The sequence below is a fragment of the Suncus etruscus genome, chromosome 7, assembly GCF_024139225.1.
Source record: "Suncus etruscus isolate mSunEtr1 chromosome 7, mSunEtr1.pri.cur, whole genome shotgun sequence".
Taxonomy (NCBI): Eukaryota; Metazoa; Chordata; class Mammalia; order Eulipotyphla; family Soricidae; genus Suncus; species Suncus etruscus.
The window spans coordinates 97,779,484-97,797,523 of record NC_064854.1 but is presented as its reverse complement, the minus strand read 5'-3'; the positions used below and the strand labels follow the sequence as shown (position 1 = coordinate 97,797,523).

Below are 18,040 nucleotides of genomic sequence, written 5' to 3'. Positions count from 1 at the left end.
TCTCTGTGCATTTGTCCAACTGGAATCCCATTGTTCCTGAGGAAAGAGGCACTACAGACACCCAGGAGTAGATTGCAAGAAGCAAATAAGTGGCCGAGGTTCCCAATTCCCCTCCCCAGGTGAAGGGAAAAGCACAGGTTAAGTTAGCCAGTAGCACTCAACCTATGGCCAGTCTGCGATAGAAAAACAACTTAAATTGGGTGCCTCCCCCCAGTCCTACTGGATATCCTAATGGAGGGAAGAAATGAAGCAGAAGCTGCCTGAAAAAGGCAAAGTGTCCCCCAACCCCTATAAGCTCACATGCTTCAGGTGGTTTTGAGATTTCCTCTCAGTAAAGAACAGTCCAGACAGACCAGGGTTTCCCCTAGTTGGTGATACCAACCACCTAGAACTATCCTGGGGGTGGCAGCAGCCTTTAGTGCAATTGGGGTGCTTTCTGTTTGTTCCCTTATGGAAAGTCGATTTCCAGAAGGCAAACTATTGAGTGGCTTCCTTCTCTCAAAAATAGGGAGGGTGGGCCAGAGAGATAGCATGGAGGTAAAGTGTTTGCCTTTCATGCAGAAGATCATTGGTTCCAATCCCGGTATCCCATATGGTCCCCCAAGCCTGTCAGGAGCAATTTCTGAGTGTGGAGCCAGGAGTGACCCCTGAGTGCTGCCGGGTGTGACCCAAAAACCAAGAAAAAAAATGAATTGGGGAGGGTAAGTAAAACAAGTTTAGGATCTCTGAATTTATATAAAGGTTCAAAATTCAGGTACAAGTATGTATACTGCAAATCAAAAGGCTCCAAAATGCAGCTCTTTAGGAATTTCTTTAGTATTTTATATCTATGTATCTATTCACAAACTGAGACTATTCCAAGTTTCAGAATCTCTAAGCTTAAAAATACTGGAGAGAGGGCCAGAGAGATAGCATGGAGGTAAGGCGTTTGCCTAGCATACAGAAGGTCAATGGTTCGAATCCTGGCATCACATATGGTCCCCTGAGCCTGTCAGGAGCGATTTCTAAGCGTAGAGCCAGGAGTAACCCCTGAGTGCCACCGGGTGTGACCCAAAAACAAAAACCAAATAAATAAATAAATAAATAAATAAATAAATAAATAAATAAATAAAAATTGCAGGGGTTAGAGTGATTGCACAGTGGGTAGGGCATTTGCCTTGTACACGGTCAACCAAGTTCAAAGCCCAGGATCCCCATATGGTCCCCCAAGGCTACCAAGAATGATTTCTTTTTTTTTTTTTAATTACTTTTTCTCTTTTATTTTTTTGGGGGTTTTTTTGGGCCACACCCGGCGTTGCTCAGGGGTTACTCCTGGCTGTCTGCTCACAAATAGCTCCTGGCAGGCACAGGGGACCATATGGGACACCGGGATTCGAACCAACCACCTTTGGTCCTGGATTGGCTGCTTGCAAGGCAAACGCTGCTGTACTATCTCTCCGGGCCACAGGAATGATTTGTTAATGCAGAGCCAGGAGTAACCCCTGAGCACTGCCAGGTGTGACTCCCACCAAAAAGAATAAAACTTGTAAAAAAGTAAATCATAGAAATCTAAAGTACACTAAAATAAATATAGATAACAATACTATACTATAATCATGCAATGCATTAAGACAATTGCAAACATATTATATAAATGTAAAACAGTGGCATATAGATATCTTTTTTTTTTTTTTTTTTTGGCTTTTTGGGTTTTGGGTTATACCCAGCAGCGCTCAGGGGTTACTCCTAGCTCTATGCTAAGAAATCACTCCTGGCAGGCTCAGGAGACCATTTGGGAAGCTGGGATTCGAACCACCGACCTTATGCGTGAAAGGCAAACGCCTTACCTCCATTCTATCTCGCTGGCCCCAGATACCTTAAATTTAAGCATTATTTATCAAATTTATTAAAAAAAAAATTGGGGGGGGGGGTTTGGGCCACAACTGTAAGCGCTCAGGGGTTACTCTTGGCTCTGCACTCAGAAATCACCCTGGCAGGTTCAGGGGACCATATGGGTGGGTGGGGGGGGGCAGAGAAAAAGCCCGAGTTTGTCCAGAGTCGACCGTGTGCGAGGCAAACTGACGTTGTGCTATCACCGAGTCCCCTTATTCAATTTTTTAAAAAAGGTCAGATATAGCTCAGGGTTAAGGTGCTTACCTTGCATATGACCAGCCCCCATGCAAGTTCCTGGTACCAAATATGGCCCCCACAGAGCAAAGAATAATCCTAGAGCACAACCAGGTGTGACCCAAAGTACACCCACCCCCGCAAAGAAACTCTACTATAATACATGGCTATTTCCCAATCTTTCAAGAATACTATTTTAAAAAAAGGCCAAAAGGCAGATTATGTCAGAAAAAAAAATAAAAAAATAAATATAATTATAAAATCATCTAATTCTTCCTATAGCCAACTCATGCCCAAACAGAAATCCAGAAAGCTACTACATTTCTATTTGATAAGTACTCACTTTGAGATAGTTTGGATGATGAAAACATCTTTTCCCCTCACAGACTCTTGAATTTGTACTCTTGTTTCTGGCAGGAAAAGAAAAACAGAGTAGATCAAAAGGCACAGAATTTAAATTTTTCAAAACACACATCTGCAGCATTCCCCATATTGTAAAATATAGAATAATTTTTTTTTCTTTTTTTTTTGGTTTTTGGGCCATACCTGGCGGGGCTCAGGGGTTACTTCTGGCTGTCTGATCAGAAATAGCTCCTGGCAGGCACTGGGGACCATATGGGACACAGGGATTGGAACCAACCACCTTTGGTCCTGGATGGGCTGCTTGCAAGGCAAACGCCGCTGTGCTATCTCTCCGGGCCCTAGAATGATTATTATTAAACCTCATCTTGGCTCTTACAACAAATAGTAAACATATTGCCATTAACATTTTTTCTTTGTTGGAGGCTTTTGAGCCACGTTCAGTGGCACTCAGGGCTTAGTCCCAGCTCTGCATTCAGAGATCATCTAAATTCAATCCCAAGCACCATGTATGATGCTCAGACCCCCATTAATATCTTTTTGTTTGTTTTGTTTTTGGGGCCACACCCAGCAGTGCTCAAGAATTACTCCTGACTCTGTGCTCAGAAATTGCTCCTGGCAAAGGATGCCAGGATCAAACCTGGTCGACCTCATGCAAAGCAAACATGCCCTAACCACTGTACTATTACTCTGGCCCCACCATTAACACCCTTTTAAGGGGGTAGAAAAAATATCTCAGTAATAGAGCACAAGAAGCCCACGAAAGGAGTTCTGGGTTCAATCCCTGAAGCCCTCACAACAAACTTTTTAAAGCTATTTAGTTGTATGATGTGTTTAAGAAAATTACATTTCTTCTTTTTTGGGGGGGACCACACCCGGTGACGCTCAGGGGTTACTCCTTGCTATGCGCTCAAAAATTGCTCCTGGCTTGGGTGACCATACGGGACACCGGAGAATCGAACCACAGTCCATACTAGGCTAAGTTGGGCAAAGCAGACAGACGCCTTACCACTTGAGCCACAGATCCGGCCCCAAAAATTACATTTCTAACTTGAAACAAATAACCTATCCTCTTGCTTTTTTAATGTAAGCAGCAAGGGCTATGTCATTATAATCAAGGTGTCTTTCTTCTTTGGGGTTTTTGGGTCACACCCAGTATTCCTTAGGGGCTACTCCCAGCTCTACACTAGTGAGCTGCTCTAGGAAATTCAATCCCCAGCATCCCATAAAGTCCCCCAAACTATGCCAAGAGTGATCCCTGAACACAGAGCCAAGAGTAAGCCCTGATAACTTCTGGGTTTGGTCCAACCCTACCACTACCACCACCCCCAAAAAAGGATCATGTGGTGCTGGGAAATAGAATAAGAATCAGACCTATAACTGAGACCTGAACATAGTGTCTTTAGAGGAAATTACACATTCACTCATTTACCCATAACAATTTAAAAATGTATTAGGCAAAAAAAAAATGTATTAGGCACAAAACACATTAATAATGCTATGTGAGTAAAAATAAATAAGGGCTCCTAGTCCTACTTAAAACAACTAAACAAATTCAGAATGAAACATTCTAAAAGATAACCTTTGCAGGGCTAGAGTTAGAGCTCAAAAGGTTGAGCAGGGACTAGAGCAATAGCACAGCGGGGAGAGCCTTGCCGACCTGGGTTCAATCCCAAACATTCCACCTGAGCCTGCCAGGGGTAATTTCTGAGTCAGGAATAACCCCTGAGTACTGTCAGATGTGGCCCCAAAACGAAACGAAACAAAAAAGCTGAGTACATGTTCTGCAGGCAGGAAAGCAAGAGTTGATCCCCAGCACCACATAAGACCAGTAGTAGTGATCCTCAACAACAAAACAGGAATAGCCCCTAAGCACCAACCACGAGGTATGGCCCAAACTATACCACCATCACCACCATTCACACAAACACACACATACACACACACACACACACACACACACACACACACACACACACACAGACATAACATAGGAAAGAAAAAAAATAAAAGACATGGGAATATTCTATATTAGAAACTACAAAGATGGGCCCGGAGAGATAGCACAGCTGTGTTTGCCTTGCAAGCAGCCGATCCAGGACCAAAGGTGGTTGGTTCGAATCCCGGTGTCCCATATGGTCCCCCGTGCCTGCCAGGAGCTATTTCTGAGCAGAGAGCCAGGAGTAACCACTGAGCATCGCCGGGTGTGGCCCAAAAAAAAAAAAAAAAAAAAACTACAAAGATACACGTGTTTCACATTAATGTGGTCCAAAGTTGGATTTCCATACCAATAAACCAAATTATACTACACACCAAACCCACCACCACTAACACCCAAGAATCCTAGTTTTCAGGTGGAAAAATTTCAACAACGACAAAATTAAAAACAACTTTAGTACAACTATGAATAGATTAGAAAACTAATTTTGTGGGTTTGGGGATATATCCAACAGTGTTCAGGGCTTACTCCTGGCTGTGTTCAGGGATCACTCCTGGCTCAGAGAACCATATGTAGGAATGGAATCTGGGTCAGTGATGTGCAAGGCAAGTGCCCTACCTGCTGTACCATCATTTAGGCCCCAAGAACTACCGCATTTTCCTCTCGATAAGATGCACCTGACATTAGACGCACATAGCTTTTTTTTTTTTTGGGGGGGGACCACACCCAGTGAAGCTCAGGGTTCTGCGTTCAGAAATCGCTCCTGGCTCGGGGGACTATATGGGACGCCTGAGGATCAAATGCCCTACCGCTGCGCCACCGCTCCAGCCAAGATGCACATAGTTTTTAGATGCTCTCCTCCTTAGCTGTTATCCTTAGTTGTAAAGAAATTAGCATATTTTTCATACTATAAGATGCACACACACACACCCCAAGTGCATCCTATGGAGCAAGCATTTAGTATGAAAAATATGCTAATTTCTTTACATGTGATAACAGCTATATATTTATGTAGAACAAAGTCCTTATTCTTGGGCTCAAGAGAAAGTACAAGAGGTAAGGAGTCTACCTTGAATGCAGCCCATCCAAGTTCAAACCCCAGAACCACATATAGTTTCTTGAGCACTGCCAGAAGTCATTCCTGAGCACAGAACCAAGGAATACTGCCAGAGAACCAGGAGACACTGAGCACAGAGCCCTGAACACAGCTAGATGTGGCTCAGTATCCCCTTAACCCTCTAAATCTCCTCCTCCTCCTGGGAGATTCATGGCAAAGTATTCAGGTGTTAGTGTCTAAATGGTTCCACATATACATGTTCATATAACAAAATGTTAATGTTAAATCTAGGTGGTAGACTACATGTAACTTTGTTGTATTAATCTTCCAGTTTTTTAAAATATTGAACATGTTAACTAAAAATACTGAAAATAGTAAGCAGTTCACCCAAGCCCGAATGGGTGGCACATGGCAGCTGGTGCTAAAGCTTTGGAAAAGAACAAATTTCTGCCGGCCCATACAGGTAGATGCCATGCTCAGAAGTATGGCCTCGCATGTGGGCAACTGCTTATGCAGCCACAAGAAAATCTCTCACCCACATAAAACTTCCCTGAGACCTCCCTAGCAGATGGGAAAACTGACAGTGACATCAGAAAGAATCACCTTGAGGACATAAAAGAAACCATGGTAAGACCAGTATAAAATCCCACCATATCTTGTGGGTAAAGACCAATTCTGCATGAAAAACTTGGTAAGCGAAATGAAAATTTCATTGAAAGGCCTTATAAGAAGAGTAATATAGCTGCTGAGGACAGAAACAGTGAGCTCAAAGAAAAAAGTACAAAAAACTTACACAAGATAATTAAAAAAAAAAAAAAAAGCCCTGGGGCTGGAGAGAGCATGGAGGTAGGGCATTTGCCTTGCAGGCAGAAGGACGGTTTGAATCCCAGCATCCCATATGGTCCCCCGAGCCTGCTAGGAGCAATTTCTGAGCGTAGAGCCAGGAGTAACCCTTGAGCACCGCTGGGTGTGACCCAAAATCCAAAAAAAAAAAAAAAAAAAAAAAAAAAGCCTCAAAACAAGCATACAAAAGAGGGAAAATAAGCAAACATACAACAAGTGTGGCCCAAAAACAAAAAACAAAAAACACACACACAAAAAAAAGGAAAATATTTATAGCTTTGCAAACATTCATCAGAAAGAAAGGGCCTATATAAATATCCACACAGCTTAAGAAATTGAAAAAAGACCAATAAAATAAGCCAAAAGACAGCAGGAAGGAAATAATAAAACTTAAAGCAGAAATGATTGAACTGGGAAAAACCCTTGCAAAAAAAAATTTTTTTTTTCCAGAAAATCAAGAGTTGGTTCTTTGGGCTGGAGAGATAGCATGGAGGTACGGCATTTGCCTTGCATACAGAAGGATGGTGGTTCGAATCCCCACATCCCATACGGTCCCCAGGCCTGCCAGGAGTGATTTCTGAGCATAGAGCCAGGAATAACCCCCAAACACTGCCAGGAGTGACCCAAAAACCAAAACCAAACAAACAAAAGTTGGTTCTTTGAAAAAAATAAGCAAGATCAATAAACAATCAGCAAGACTCACCAAGAAAGAGAACCCTAACAAATCGAATCAGAAGTGAAAAGGTTGATGTCACAATAGACAGTACAGAAATTCAAAAGATAACCATAATATGCATACCAAAAAAAGAGAACCTAGAAGAAATGGACATATTCTTGGACTCCTATGATCTCCAATGGTTGACCCAAGATGACTTAAAATACATGAACAGGGCCAGAGTGACAGCACAGCAGTAAGGCATTTGCCTTACACGCAGCCAACACAGGACAGACCCCGGTTCGAATCCCAGCATTCCATATGGTCCCCTGAGCCTGCCAGGAGTGACTTCTGAGTGCAGAGCCAGGAGTAACCCCTGAGCGCTGCTGGGTGTGACCCAAAAACCAAATAAAATAACATAAAATAAATAGGGCTGGAGAGATAGTAGAGTGTTTGCCTTGCACGCATCCAAACCAGATGTACGTTGGTTCAAATCCTGGCATCCCATGCCTGCCTGGAGTAATGCCTGAGCACCGCTGTGTGTGACCCAGAAAAAAATACCAAAAACAACTAAAAATAAAAATAAAATAAAATACATGAGCAGACCTATCACTATCAGAGATATTAAATAGTAATCAAAAGTCTTCCCAAAAATGTAAGTCTGAGCCCAGATGAATTCACTAGCAAATTCCTTCAGCCTTTTAAAGAGGACCTACTGCCAATCTTTTTCAAGCTCTTCCAGATATCAGACTGCCAACCTTTTTCAATATCTTCTGGAAATTGAAAACAGAAATATTCCCAAATAGTTTCTATAATTCTAACATCTTGATACTAAAAGCAGAGACACTACAAAATAAGAGATCTACAGATGGATATCTTTTTGATGAACCAGGGGCAAAGAGCCTAAAAAAAATTCTAGCAAATGGTGGGGCCAGAGTGGTAGCATAGTGGTAGGGCGCTTGCCTTGCACGTGACTGACCAAGGATGGACTCATATTCAATCCCCAGTATCCCATATGCTCCCCTGAGCCAGGAGCAATTTTTGAGCACAGAGCCAGGAGTAGCCCCTGAGCACCACCAGGTGTGGCCCAAATCCCTCCCCCACAAATAATAGCAAATAGAATCCAACAATTCTTCAAAAAGGTCATACTATTACCAAGTAGGATTCATCCCCAGGAATGGAAGGATAGTTTAACATTGCAAGTCAATTAACATAAAACATCACATCAATAAATAGAAAAGTTAAAATAATATGATCATATCAGTAGATGCAGAGAAAGCATTTGACAAGATTCAGCACCCATTCATAATAAAAACTCTCAAGATGAGAACTAAAGGAATTTTCCTCTATATAGTAAGCCATCTATCACAAGTATACAGCAAACATTACTCAGTGGAGTAAAGCCTTTCCTCTAAGTTCTGGCACAAAACAAGATCGCCCACTCTTGCCACTTCTATTGTGTATTGGAATTGCCATAACAATTAGGCAAAAAAAAAAAAGCGCATTGAGGGCATCCAGTTAAGAAAGGAAGAAGTAAAACACTCATTATCTGCAGATGACATAATACTATACTTAGAAAATCCTAAAGACTTCTAAAAAGTTTCTAGAAACAATATACCTATATAGCAAAGTGGCAGGCTACAAGATTAATATGCAAAAATCTACTATTTTTCTATATACAAATAATAAAAGAAAAGAAAGACATTAAAAAAGCAATCCCAGGGGCCGGAGAGATAGCATGGAGGTAAGGCATTTGCCTTTCATGAAGAAGGTTGGTGGTTCTAATCCCAGCACCCCATATGGTCCTCCGAGCCTGCCAGGAGCGATTTCTGAGCATAAAGCCAGGAGTAACCCATGAGCATGACTGGGTGTGACCCAAAAACAAAAAATAAAACAAAAACAAAACAAAAAAAGCAATCCCATTCAAAATTGTGTCTCAGAAAATCAAGTACCTTGGAATCAACTTTTTTTTTTTTTTTTTTTTGGTTTTTGGGTCACACCCAGTAGCGCTCAGGGATTACTCCTGGCAGGCTCAGGGGACCAATGGAATGCCGGGATTCGAAACATGGCTCGGGGGACCATATGGGATGCCGGGATTCGAACCACTGTACTTCTGTATGCAAGGGAAATGCCCTACCTCCATGTTATCTCTCCGGCCCTGAAATCAATTTAAAGTGAAAGGTCCATACAAAGAAAACTACAAAACACTACAAAAAATTAAAAAGATGGGGCCGGAGAGATAGCACAATGGTAAGGCATTTGCCTTGCATGCAGAAGGACGGTGGTTCAAATCCCGGCATCCCATATGGTCCCCCAAGCCTGCTGGGGGCGATTTCTGAACAATGAGCCAGGAGTAACCCCTAAGCCTGAGCGCTGCTGGGTGTGACCCAAAAACCGAAAAAAAAAAAAATTAAAAAGGACATGAGAAAATGGAAACACATCCCCTCTCATATAGTGGAAGGATTAACACCATTAAAATGCCAATTCTGGGGCTGGAGAGATAGCACGAAGGTAGGGCATTTGCCTTGCCTGCAGAAGGACAGTGGTTCGAATCCCAGAATCCTATATGGTCCCCCAAGCCTACCAGGAGCAATTTTTGAGCATAAAGCCAGGAGTAACCCCTGAGCACTGCCAGAAGTGATCCAAAAAAATAAACAAAGGCCAGAGAGATAGCAGGAGGTAAGGCATTTGCCTTGCATGCAGAGGACGGTGCTTTGAATCCTGGCATCCCATTTGGTCCCCTGAGCCTGCCAGGAAAGATTTCTGAGCATAGAACCAAGAGAAACCCCTGAGCGCTGCCCATTGTGACCCAAAAGTCAAAAATAAATAAACAAACAAAAAATGCCAATACTCTCTAAAGCATTATATTTATTTGGATACCCATATATTTAAAAGAAAGAAATAAAATGCTTCTGAAATTCATATGGAACAATAAACCTCACAAAGAGCTAAAGCAATCCTTGGGGAAAAGAGGAAGGCACCTCTCATTTTCCCCAACTTCAAACTATAAAGCAGTAATAATAAAAACAGCATGGGGGCCGGAGAGATGGCATGGAGGTAGGGCGTTTGCCTTGCATACAGAAGGACAGTGGTTTGCATCCTGGTATCCCATATGGTCCCCCGAGCCTGCCAGGAGTAACCCCTGAGTGCTGCCGGGTGTGACCCAAAAAACAAAAAACAAACAAACAAACAAACAAAAAAAGAATTGAATATTCTAGGACAAATCCTTAAGTATACATCCAATTATCTTTAATAAAGAAGCAAAACATGTGAAATGAAGCAAGAAAAGCTTCTTCAACAGGTAGTGCTAGAAGGGAAAAAAAGATGAATAGAGGGCCCGGAGAGATAGTACAGCGGTGTTTGCCCTGCAACCAGCCGATCCAGGACCAAAGGTGGTTGGTTCGAATCCCAGTGTCCCATATGGTCCCCCGTGCCTGCCAGGAGCTATTTCTGAGCAGACAGCCAGGAGTAACCCCTGAGCACTGCTGGGTGTGGCCCAAAAACCAAAAAAAAAAAAAAAAAAAAAATTTTTTTTAAATAAAAATTAAAATATTGGAGGTGCCAAAACGGTGGTGCAAGCAGTAAGGTGTCTGCCTTGCCCATTGCTAGCCTAGGATGGACCACGGTTCAATCCAATCCCCTGGCGTCCCATGTGGTCCCCCAAGCCAGGAGCAATTTCTGAGCACAAAGCCAGGAGTAACCTCTAAGCATCACCGGGTGTGGCCCAAAAACCAAAATAATAATAATTTAAAATATTGGAAATAGGGGGCCGGGCGGTGGCGCTGGAGGTAAGGTGCCTGCCTTGCCTGCGCTAGCCTAGGACGGACGGCGGTTCGATCCCCCGGCGTCCCATATGGTCCCCCAAGAAGCCAGGAGCAACTTCTGAGCGCATAGCCAGGAGTAACCCCTGAGCGTCACAGGGTGTGGCCCAAAAACCAAAAAAAATATATATATATTGGAAATAGGACTGGATGGGTTAAGTGCATGCTTTGCAAGCAGGAGGCCTGGGTTCATTCCCAAGCAATGCATGGTCCCTAAGCAGAGTCAGCAGCATTCTACGGGCACCATTAGTCATGGCCTAACATGTCCCCCAAAATTAAGATAATAAAAAATGCATGTTACTATGGAAAGAAAATTAACTTTAGATTCAAGAAAATCTGGATAAGAGCCTTGCCTCTGCTATTTCTGGAACCCCATCCTAACCTTAACCCATGAACTTATCTTAAATATATGCTAATAATAGAAATTTATGATATTAGCTCTGTCCTGTCCTTCTCTCAAAAGAGTTGTACCTAGCATCTCTGCCTTCATTCTGAACCTGGAAGGATGGACCAACTTCCTCAGAAATCTGTCACCATAACAAGGGACACCATCTGATTACATTTTGTCAGGATCTTCATCAGGATCTTCCTCACACTTTCCCTGCTTGCTTTCTTCAACTGTATAGTTTTCCTTAAGAAACACAGGGAAGGGCCAGAGAAATAATGAATAGGTGAATAATGAATGGGTAAGGTGCTTGCCTTGCATGCAGCCTACCCAGGTTCAATCCCTGGCATCCCATAAAGTTCCCTCCCCAGCCCTGCCAGTAATAATTCCTGAATGCAGAGCCAGGAGTAAGCCTTAACAAAACAAGCAAACAAAAACACAGGAGGGAAATCCTGGGAGAGGAAGTACTAGAGAAAATAATAGAGGCAGGACAAAGTTATGCCTTTTTAAAGTCTCTTGTAAAAGCTGTAATGTTTAGGTATGGTTGGGAGGGGGAGAATCTTTCCTACAATGGAAAAGGAAAATATTTATTACTTCTACTATGTGCCATAACCTAGGTCCGACATTCAAATTTTCCTTTATAATCCTCAAACTAGCCGTAATTATTGACAAGGATAGGTTGTCAGACTACAATACCTGCATTTCTAAAGAAACTACAGAGATGAAGTAGCACACACCCTTAGAACCCAGGGTGCTTATGATGCGATAGCTAAAGCATTTCCTAAGTGGATCTCATGATGGTTAGCCCATAGCCAAGTACACAGACAGGCAGTACCAAAGACAACCATGTCTATCAGGAGTTACTTCTACCTTAAATGACATAAACTCGTGCTCGCTTCAGCAGCACAATAGTAAATTGGAACAATAAAGAGAAGGATGGAAGGATGACATGCAAAATCGTGAAGTGTTCAATATTTTAAAAAAAATAAAAAGTAAATAAAGTGACATAAACTCAACCAAGGTCTTGAGCTTGAATTTCCATTCAGTTAGCCAGTACTTTCATCTATCTAGTTTTTCTTGGATGAGGTCCAAAAGCCAGAGAACAGGAGCCTATATTTACCTAGCACAGGTGAGAGCTAAAATACCACTTTTACTGGGGTAAAACTCTTTCCACTCTCAGTGGAAAGGCAATTTTTCATATGCATGAGGCCCTAGGTCGATCCCTGCTCCCAAAAAGAATAAAAAATACTTTTACCCACCTTGTTAGCCTGGTTACTAACTACACTGAGCCCAATGTAGATGTATCACAAGCCACAAGAAAGATGAGCATTATGCATATCCAAGACAGCTTACCTCTGTTGGGTTCCTGGTAAACTTGCACCTTGCCCATCTCTACCCCCAGTCGCCTAGAGAAAAGAAAAAGGGGGAAAGCTGAAAGTGGAATCAAACAAACTCAGTATCTGTTTAGTTTTAAATTTATTTTGTTTCTGGGCCATACCTGGTAATGTTCAGGCACTCCTGCAATTCCACTCAGAAATTACACCTGATGGTGCTTGGGAGACCATATGCGATGCTCGGGATCAAACCCAGGACAGCTGCATATAAGACAAATGCCCTACCCACTATATTATCACTCTACCCCCATTTTTATTTACTTATTATTTTTATAATTTATTCATTGTGAATTGTCACTTTTCATGACTGGGTTTCTGGCATATCATGTTTCAATACCAATCCTTTCACTCTGCCTCTAAAACAGGCTTTTTTTTTTTATTTTAGGCACTGTGGTTTACAATACTGTTACTCATAGGGCTTGATGTATATCATTTTACCACCTTTCAGCACCCCAACCCCTCCTCCCAAGTGACCTCTTCCCTCTACCATTGTCACAGTGTTCTTCTCTTTTCTGTTCTATTCCTCTCCCCCACCTCCCAGTGGCAAGCTTCCTACTAAAAATCAGTTCTCAAGTTCTTCATTCCCATTGCCTGTGAGCATTTACTAGTCTGTTTTTAATATCCCGCACATGAAAGAGCTCATTCTGAGTCACAGACTCAACATCTTTACTACTGAAAGATAATTCATAAAAGTAAAAGGTGTTTTTGGGCCATAGAGATAGCACAGTAATAAGGCGTTTGCCTTGCAAGCAGCCGATCCAGGACGAACGGTAGTTCAAATCCTGGCATCCCATATGATCCCTCGAGCCTCCCAGGAGCGATTTCTGAGTGTAGTGCCAGGAGTAACCCCTGAGTGCAGCCAGGTGTGACCCACAAAAAACAAACAAAAAAAAAGTTAAAAGGTGTTTCTATCATAAAATTTAAAGTAAATATTGTCACTCATTACCCAACTCCTCATTCTACCCCTTGCCTACCCAAGAAGGTAGACGAAATTCTCTACACCTCCCCAGCTATTTCCTTGTCCTCTCTTCACTCCAGCCATGTTCCTGAGTGTCACCACTTCCTCCTGCTGCTTGTCACAGTCTTCTTTTTTTTTTTTTTTTTTTGTTTTTGGGCCACACCCGGTGATGCTCAGGGGTTACTCCTGGCTATGTGCTCAGAAGTCACTTCTGGCTTGGGGGACCATATGGGACGCTGGGGGATCGAACCGTGGTCCGTCCAAGGCTAGCGCAGGCAAGGCAGGCACCTTACCTCTAGCGCCACTGCCCGGCCCCTTGTCACAGTCTTCAATCTGTTCTTCCCTCTTGCCTGGAGAAATTGCCCTCAACACCTTGATGGGGCAGCTTATCAAGGTTTCTCAACTCACACATCACCCTCTCAATTCAAAAGTCCCCAAAAATGGGGCCAGAGAGTTAGTACAACAGGAAGGGCACTTCCTTGCACATGGATGACCCAAGTATTAGCCCTGGCACAACTATGGTCCCAAGCCAGGCAAGAAGGATCCCTGAGTGTAAACCCAGAAGTAAGCCCTGAACACTGCCAGGTGTGGCCCCAAAACAAAAAATAAATAAATAATTAAAATTAAGTAAAGGGGGTCGGAGAGATAGCATGGAGATAACGAATTTGCCTTGCTTGCAGGAGGACATGTGGTTTGAATCCCGGCATCACATATGGTCCCCTGAGCCTGAAAGGAGCAATTTCTGAGCATAGAAGCAGGAGTAACCCCTGAGCGCTGCCGGGTGTGACTCAAAAACCTAAATAAATAAATAAATAAATAAATAAATAAATAAATAAATAAATAAATAAAAGGCCCCACTTTTAATTCATTTATATATTTTATAAAATATATTTATATATATATATAAAATATATAAAGTCTCACTTCAATCAATCCCAGGTACTCAAGGAACAACTCCCAAGCACCTCCTCAGGAGTATCCTCAAGCACTATAGAATGTGTCCTCTAGAAAAATAAAAAAAATAAATAAAAGACACCCCTGAGATCCAGAGATGTAACTCAAAAGTATAGCATTTGCAGGGGCCCAGAGAGATAGTACAGCGGCGTTTGCCTTGCAAGCAGCCGATCCAGGACCAAAGGTGGTTGGTTCGAATCCCAGTGTCCCATATGGTCCCCCGTGCCTGCCAGGAGCTATTTCTGAGCAGACAGCCAGGAGTAACCCCTGAGCACTGCCGGGTGTGACCAAAAAACCAAAAAAAAAAAAAAGTATAGCATTTGCTTTACATGTGAGTTGCCTTTTTTTTTTTTTTTTTTGGTTTTTGGGCCACACCCGGCGGTGCTCAGGGGTTACTCCTGGCTGTCTGCTCAGAAATAGCTCCTGGCAGGCACGGGAGACCATATGGGACACCGGGATTCGAACCAACCACCTTAGGTCCTGGATCGGCTGCTTGCAAGGCAAACGCCGCTGTGCTATCTCTCCAGGCCCAAATGCCTTAATTCTTGAACTAGCTTCTAGTCCCTGGTATTTTCTTCTTGTCTACTCCCCTACTGAATAAAGAAAAAGAATCCTGACTTAGGACTAAAGCAGTAGTATGGAGGATAGGATGCTTGCCTTGTACAGAGCTGACCAAGGGTCGATCCCTAGCACCCATCACACTCCCAGCCCTTCCAGAAGTGATTCCTGAGAACAGAACCAGGAATAAACCCTGAGCTTAGTCAGGGATGGCCCAAAACCAAAGCAACAACAACAAAAAAAGAGCCAGGGCCAGAGATAGCCAGGTAAGGCATTTGTCTTAGGAAAAAAAAAAGTGGGGGGCCAGAACAGTGGTGCAAGCGGTAACGCGTCTGCCTTGCGCACACTAACCTAGAACTGACCGGGGTTCAGTCTCCTGGGATCCCATATGGTTCCCCAAGCCAGGAACAATTTCTGAGCTCATAGCCAGGAGTAACCCCTGAGCGTCACTGGGTTCGGCCCCAAAACAACAACAAAAAAGTGGGGCCTGAGGGATGGACCTGGATTAGATCCCCAGCGTCCCATAAGGTCCCCCATGCCAGGAGCAATTTCTGAGCGCATAGCCAGGAGTAACCCCTGAGCATCACCAGGTGTGCCCCCCCCCAAAAAAGCGCGGGACCAGAGTGGTGGTGCTAGAGGTAAGGCATCTGCCTTGCAAGAGCTAGGCTAGGACAGACCGAGGTTCTATCCCCCCGGGGTCCCCGAAGCGATTTCTGAGCGCATAGTCAGGAGTAACTTCTGAGCTGAATGGGTGTGACCCAAAAACAAAAAAGGGGGAGGAGGAGGAGGGGAGGAAGAAGAGAAGAAGGGGGAGGAGGAGAAGCAGGAGGGGTCCGCAAGGTGGCGCTAGAGGTAAGGTGTCTGCCTTGCAAGTGCTAGCCAAGGAAGGACCACGGTTCGATCCCCCGGCGTCCCATATGGTCCCCCCAAGCCAGGGGCAATTTCTGAGCACTTAGCCAGGAGTAACCCCTGAGCATCAAACAGGTGTGGTCCGAAAACCAAAAAAAAAAAAAAAAAAAGAAGAAGAAGAAGAAGAAGAAGAATCCTGACTTGATTATAGCTTGCTCTTGCTCATGGTTCATCTCCAATACTAGATCAAGGACTAATACACAACAAAGGTTCAATATTTATTTAATAAAAAATTGAAATTAGGGGCCGGAGGGATAGCACAGCTGTAAGGTGTTTGTCTTGCATGTGGCCAAAACAGGACAGGCCCCGGTTCGAATCCTTGCATCCCATATGGTCCCCCAGACTGCGAGGAGCGGGCCCGGAGAGATAGCACAGCGGCGTTTGCCTTGCAAGCAGCCGATCCAGGACCAAAGGTGGTTGGTTCAAATCCCGGTGTCCCATATGGTCCCCCGTGCCTGCCAGGAGCTATTTCTGAGCAGACAGCCAGGAGTAACCCCTGGGCACCGCCGGGTGTGGCCCAAAAACAAAACAAAACAAAAAAACAACAAAACACAGACTGCGAGGAGCAACTTCTGAGCACAGAGCCAGGAGGAATGCCTAAGCACCACTGGGTGTGACCCAAAAACCAAAAAATAAATAAATAAATAATTTAAATTAGAAGTCAGAGCTATAGCAAAGCGGGTAAGGCATTTGCCTCACATATAGTCAACCAGGGTTCAATTGCTGGCATCCCATATAGCCACCCCACCCCACCCCACCCCCACATGCCAGGAGTGATTTCTGAGCACAGAGCTAGGAATAACCCTTAAGTACCACCAGGTGTGTGGCCCAGAAACAAAAAAATGTTTTTGAAATTATACTTAGCTATAATTTATAAATAGCCTATAAACTATATTCATATACTATACACATCACTATACTTTCTACGTTGGTACTTCTGTAAATATCTAGCATCTAGCATAACTGAGTATCTACTGGAAGGAAGTTTTAAGAAATTACAAAAGTTTACAAAACATTAGCCCTCAATCCATATAGACAATATACATATTATGATATGACTGTTTTCAGGTTAACAATCAGCATTAAAGGGCCGGTGAGGTGGCACTAGAGGTAAGGTGTCTGCTTTGCAAGCGCTAGCCAAGGAACGGACCTCGGTTCGATCCCCTGGCGTCCCATATGGTCCCCCCAAGCTAGGGGCTATTTCTGAGTGCATAGCCAGGAGTAACCCCTGAGCATCAAACGGATGTGGCCCCCCAAAAAAAAATCAGCATTAATTATCAAATATTTTTAAAACACCCCACAATGAATATAAATTTTAACGATGTGGTTCTAACTTACTCAGCAATTTTCTTTGAAAGCTCCATACATGATGAGTTAGAATTTGCTGAAAACAACACCAAACCTCCTTTAGTTATGTTCATCTTAGTTTCTAATTCAGGTGGCGTCACACAAAACATCAAAACCTTCTTGATTTTCCAATTCTCAGAGCCTAGAAAGGTACAGAATGTATCACAAAATGCCATTTGAAATTAAGTACACCTGAATACATATTTTAAATATCAAAGAACTTCAGTTAAAGGAAATTAGCATTTATCATCAGATTCTCAATGTTAAGTATGATTATATGACAAATAGAAAACTCATTCAGGTCTGAAGATCCAAAGTAACACAGGCCTTTTTCAAATATATGAAAAAAAAAATTTTATAAATTTTATGATGAGGAATAAATGACAAACTTACAAGAAAGGTGGAGCTGAAGAGCTCAGTGTTTTATAGTCTGCTGCTTAAAAGTCAGTTATGGGCAACTTCCTTCTATTCTCTGACAACAAAATTCCTCCTGGATTAACACAGAAAAATGACAGAGCCGTTAGTAAGGATATGAATGTTCCTCAACAATGAATAACTGATTCATCTATTCCCCATGTTTCCTTTAATATCTATTTAACATAAAACCTCCTTTAGCCATTCACTGCCTCTCTGCCTGTGTTCACCTCTAAAACTGATCTCTTAATCTGCATTGAAGTACAGAATCACCCAAGTAAAAGGCAGGAGGACTCTAGCCTAAAAATCGTCCCTTAGGGTCATGTAGGGTCACTTCACT

General features: G+C 43.0%; 1 protein-coding gene across 1 annotated transcript in view; it reads right to left on the bottom strand.

Annotated features, from left to right (window-relative positions):
• PRPSAP2 (phosphoribosyl pyrophosphate synthetase associated protein 2) overlaps window positions 1-17,776 on the bottom strand; it is a 41,214-nt gene extending 23,438 nt beyond the window's left edge. Inside the window, exons 1-4 of the mRNA XM_049776924.1 lie at window positions 17,680-17,776; window positions 17,278-17,428; window positions 12,520-12,572; window positions 2,450-2,516 (exon numbers count right to left, since the gene is read on the bottom strand). Of these exons, the coding sequence (XP_049632881.1) occupies window positions 2,450-2,516; window positions 12,520-12,572; window positions 17,278-17,396 (239 nt within the window). The 5' untranslated portion in view covers window positions 17,397-17,428; window positions 17,680-17,776. The remainder of the gene's footprint in view (window positions 1-2,449; window positions 2,517-12,519; window positions 12,573-17,277; window positions 17,429-17,679) is intronic.
• Between the last annotated feature and the right edge of the window lie 264 nt (window positions 17,777-18,040).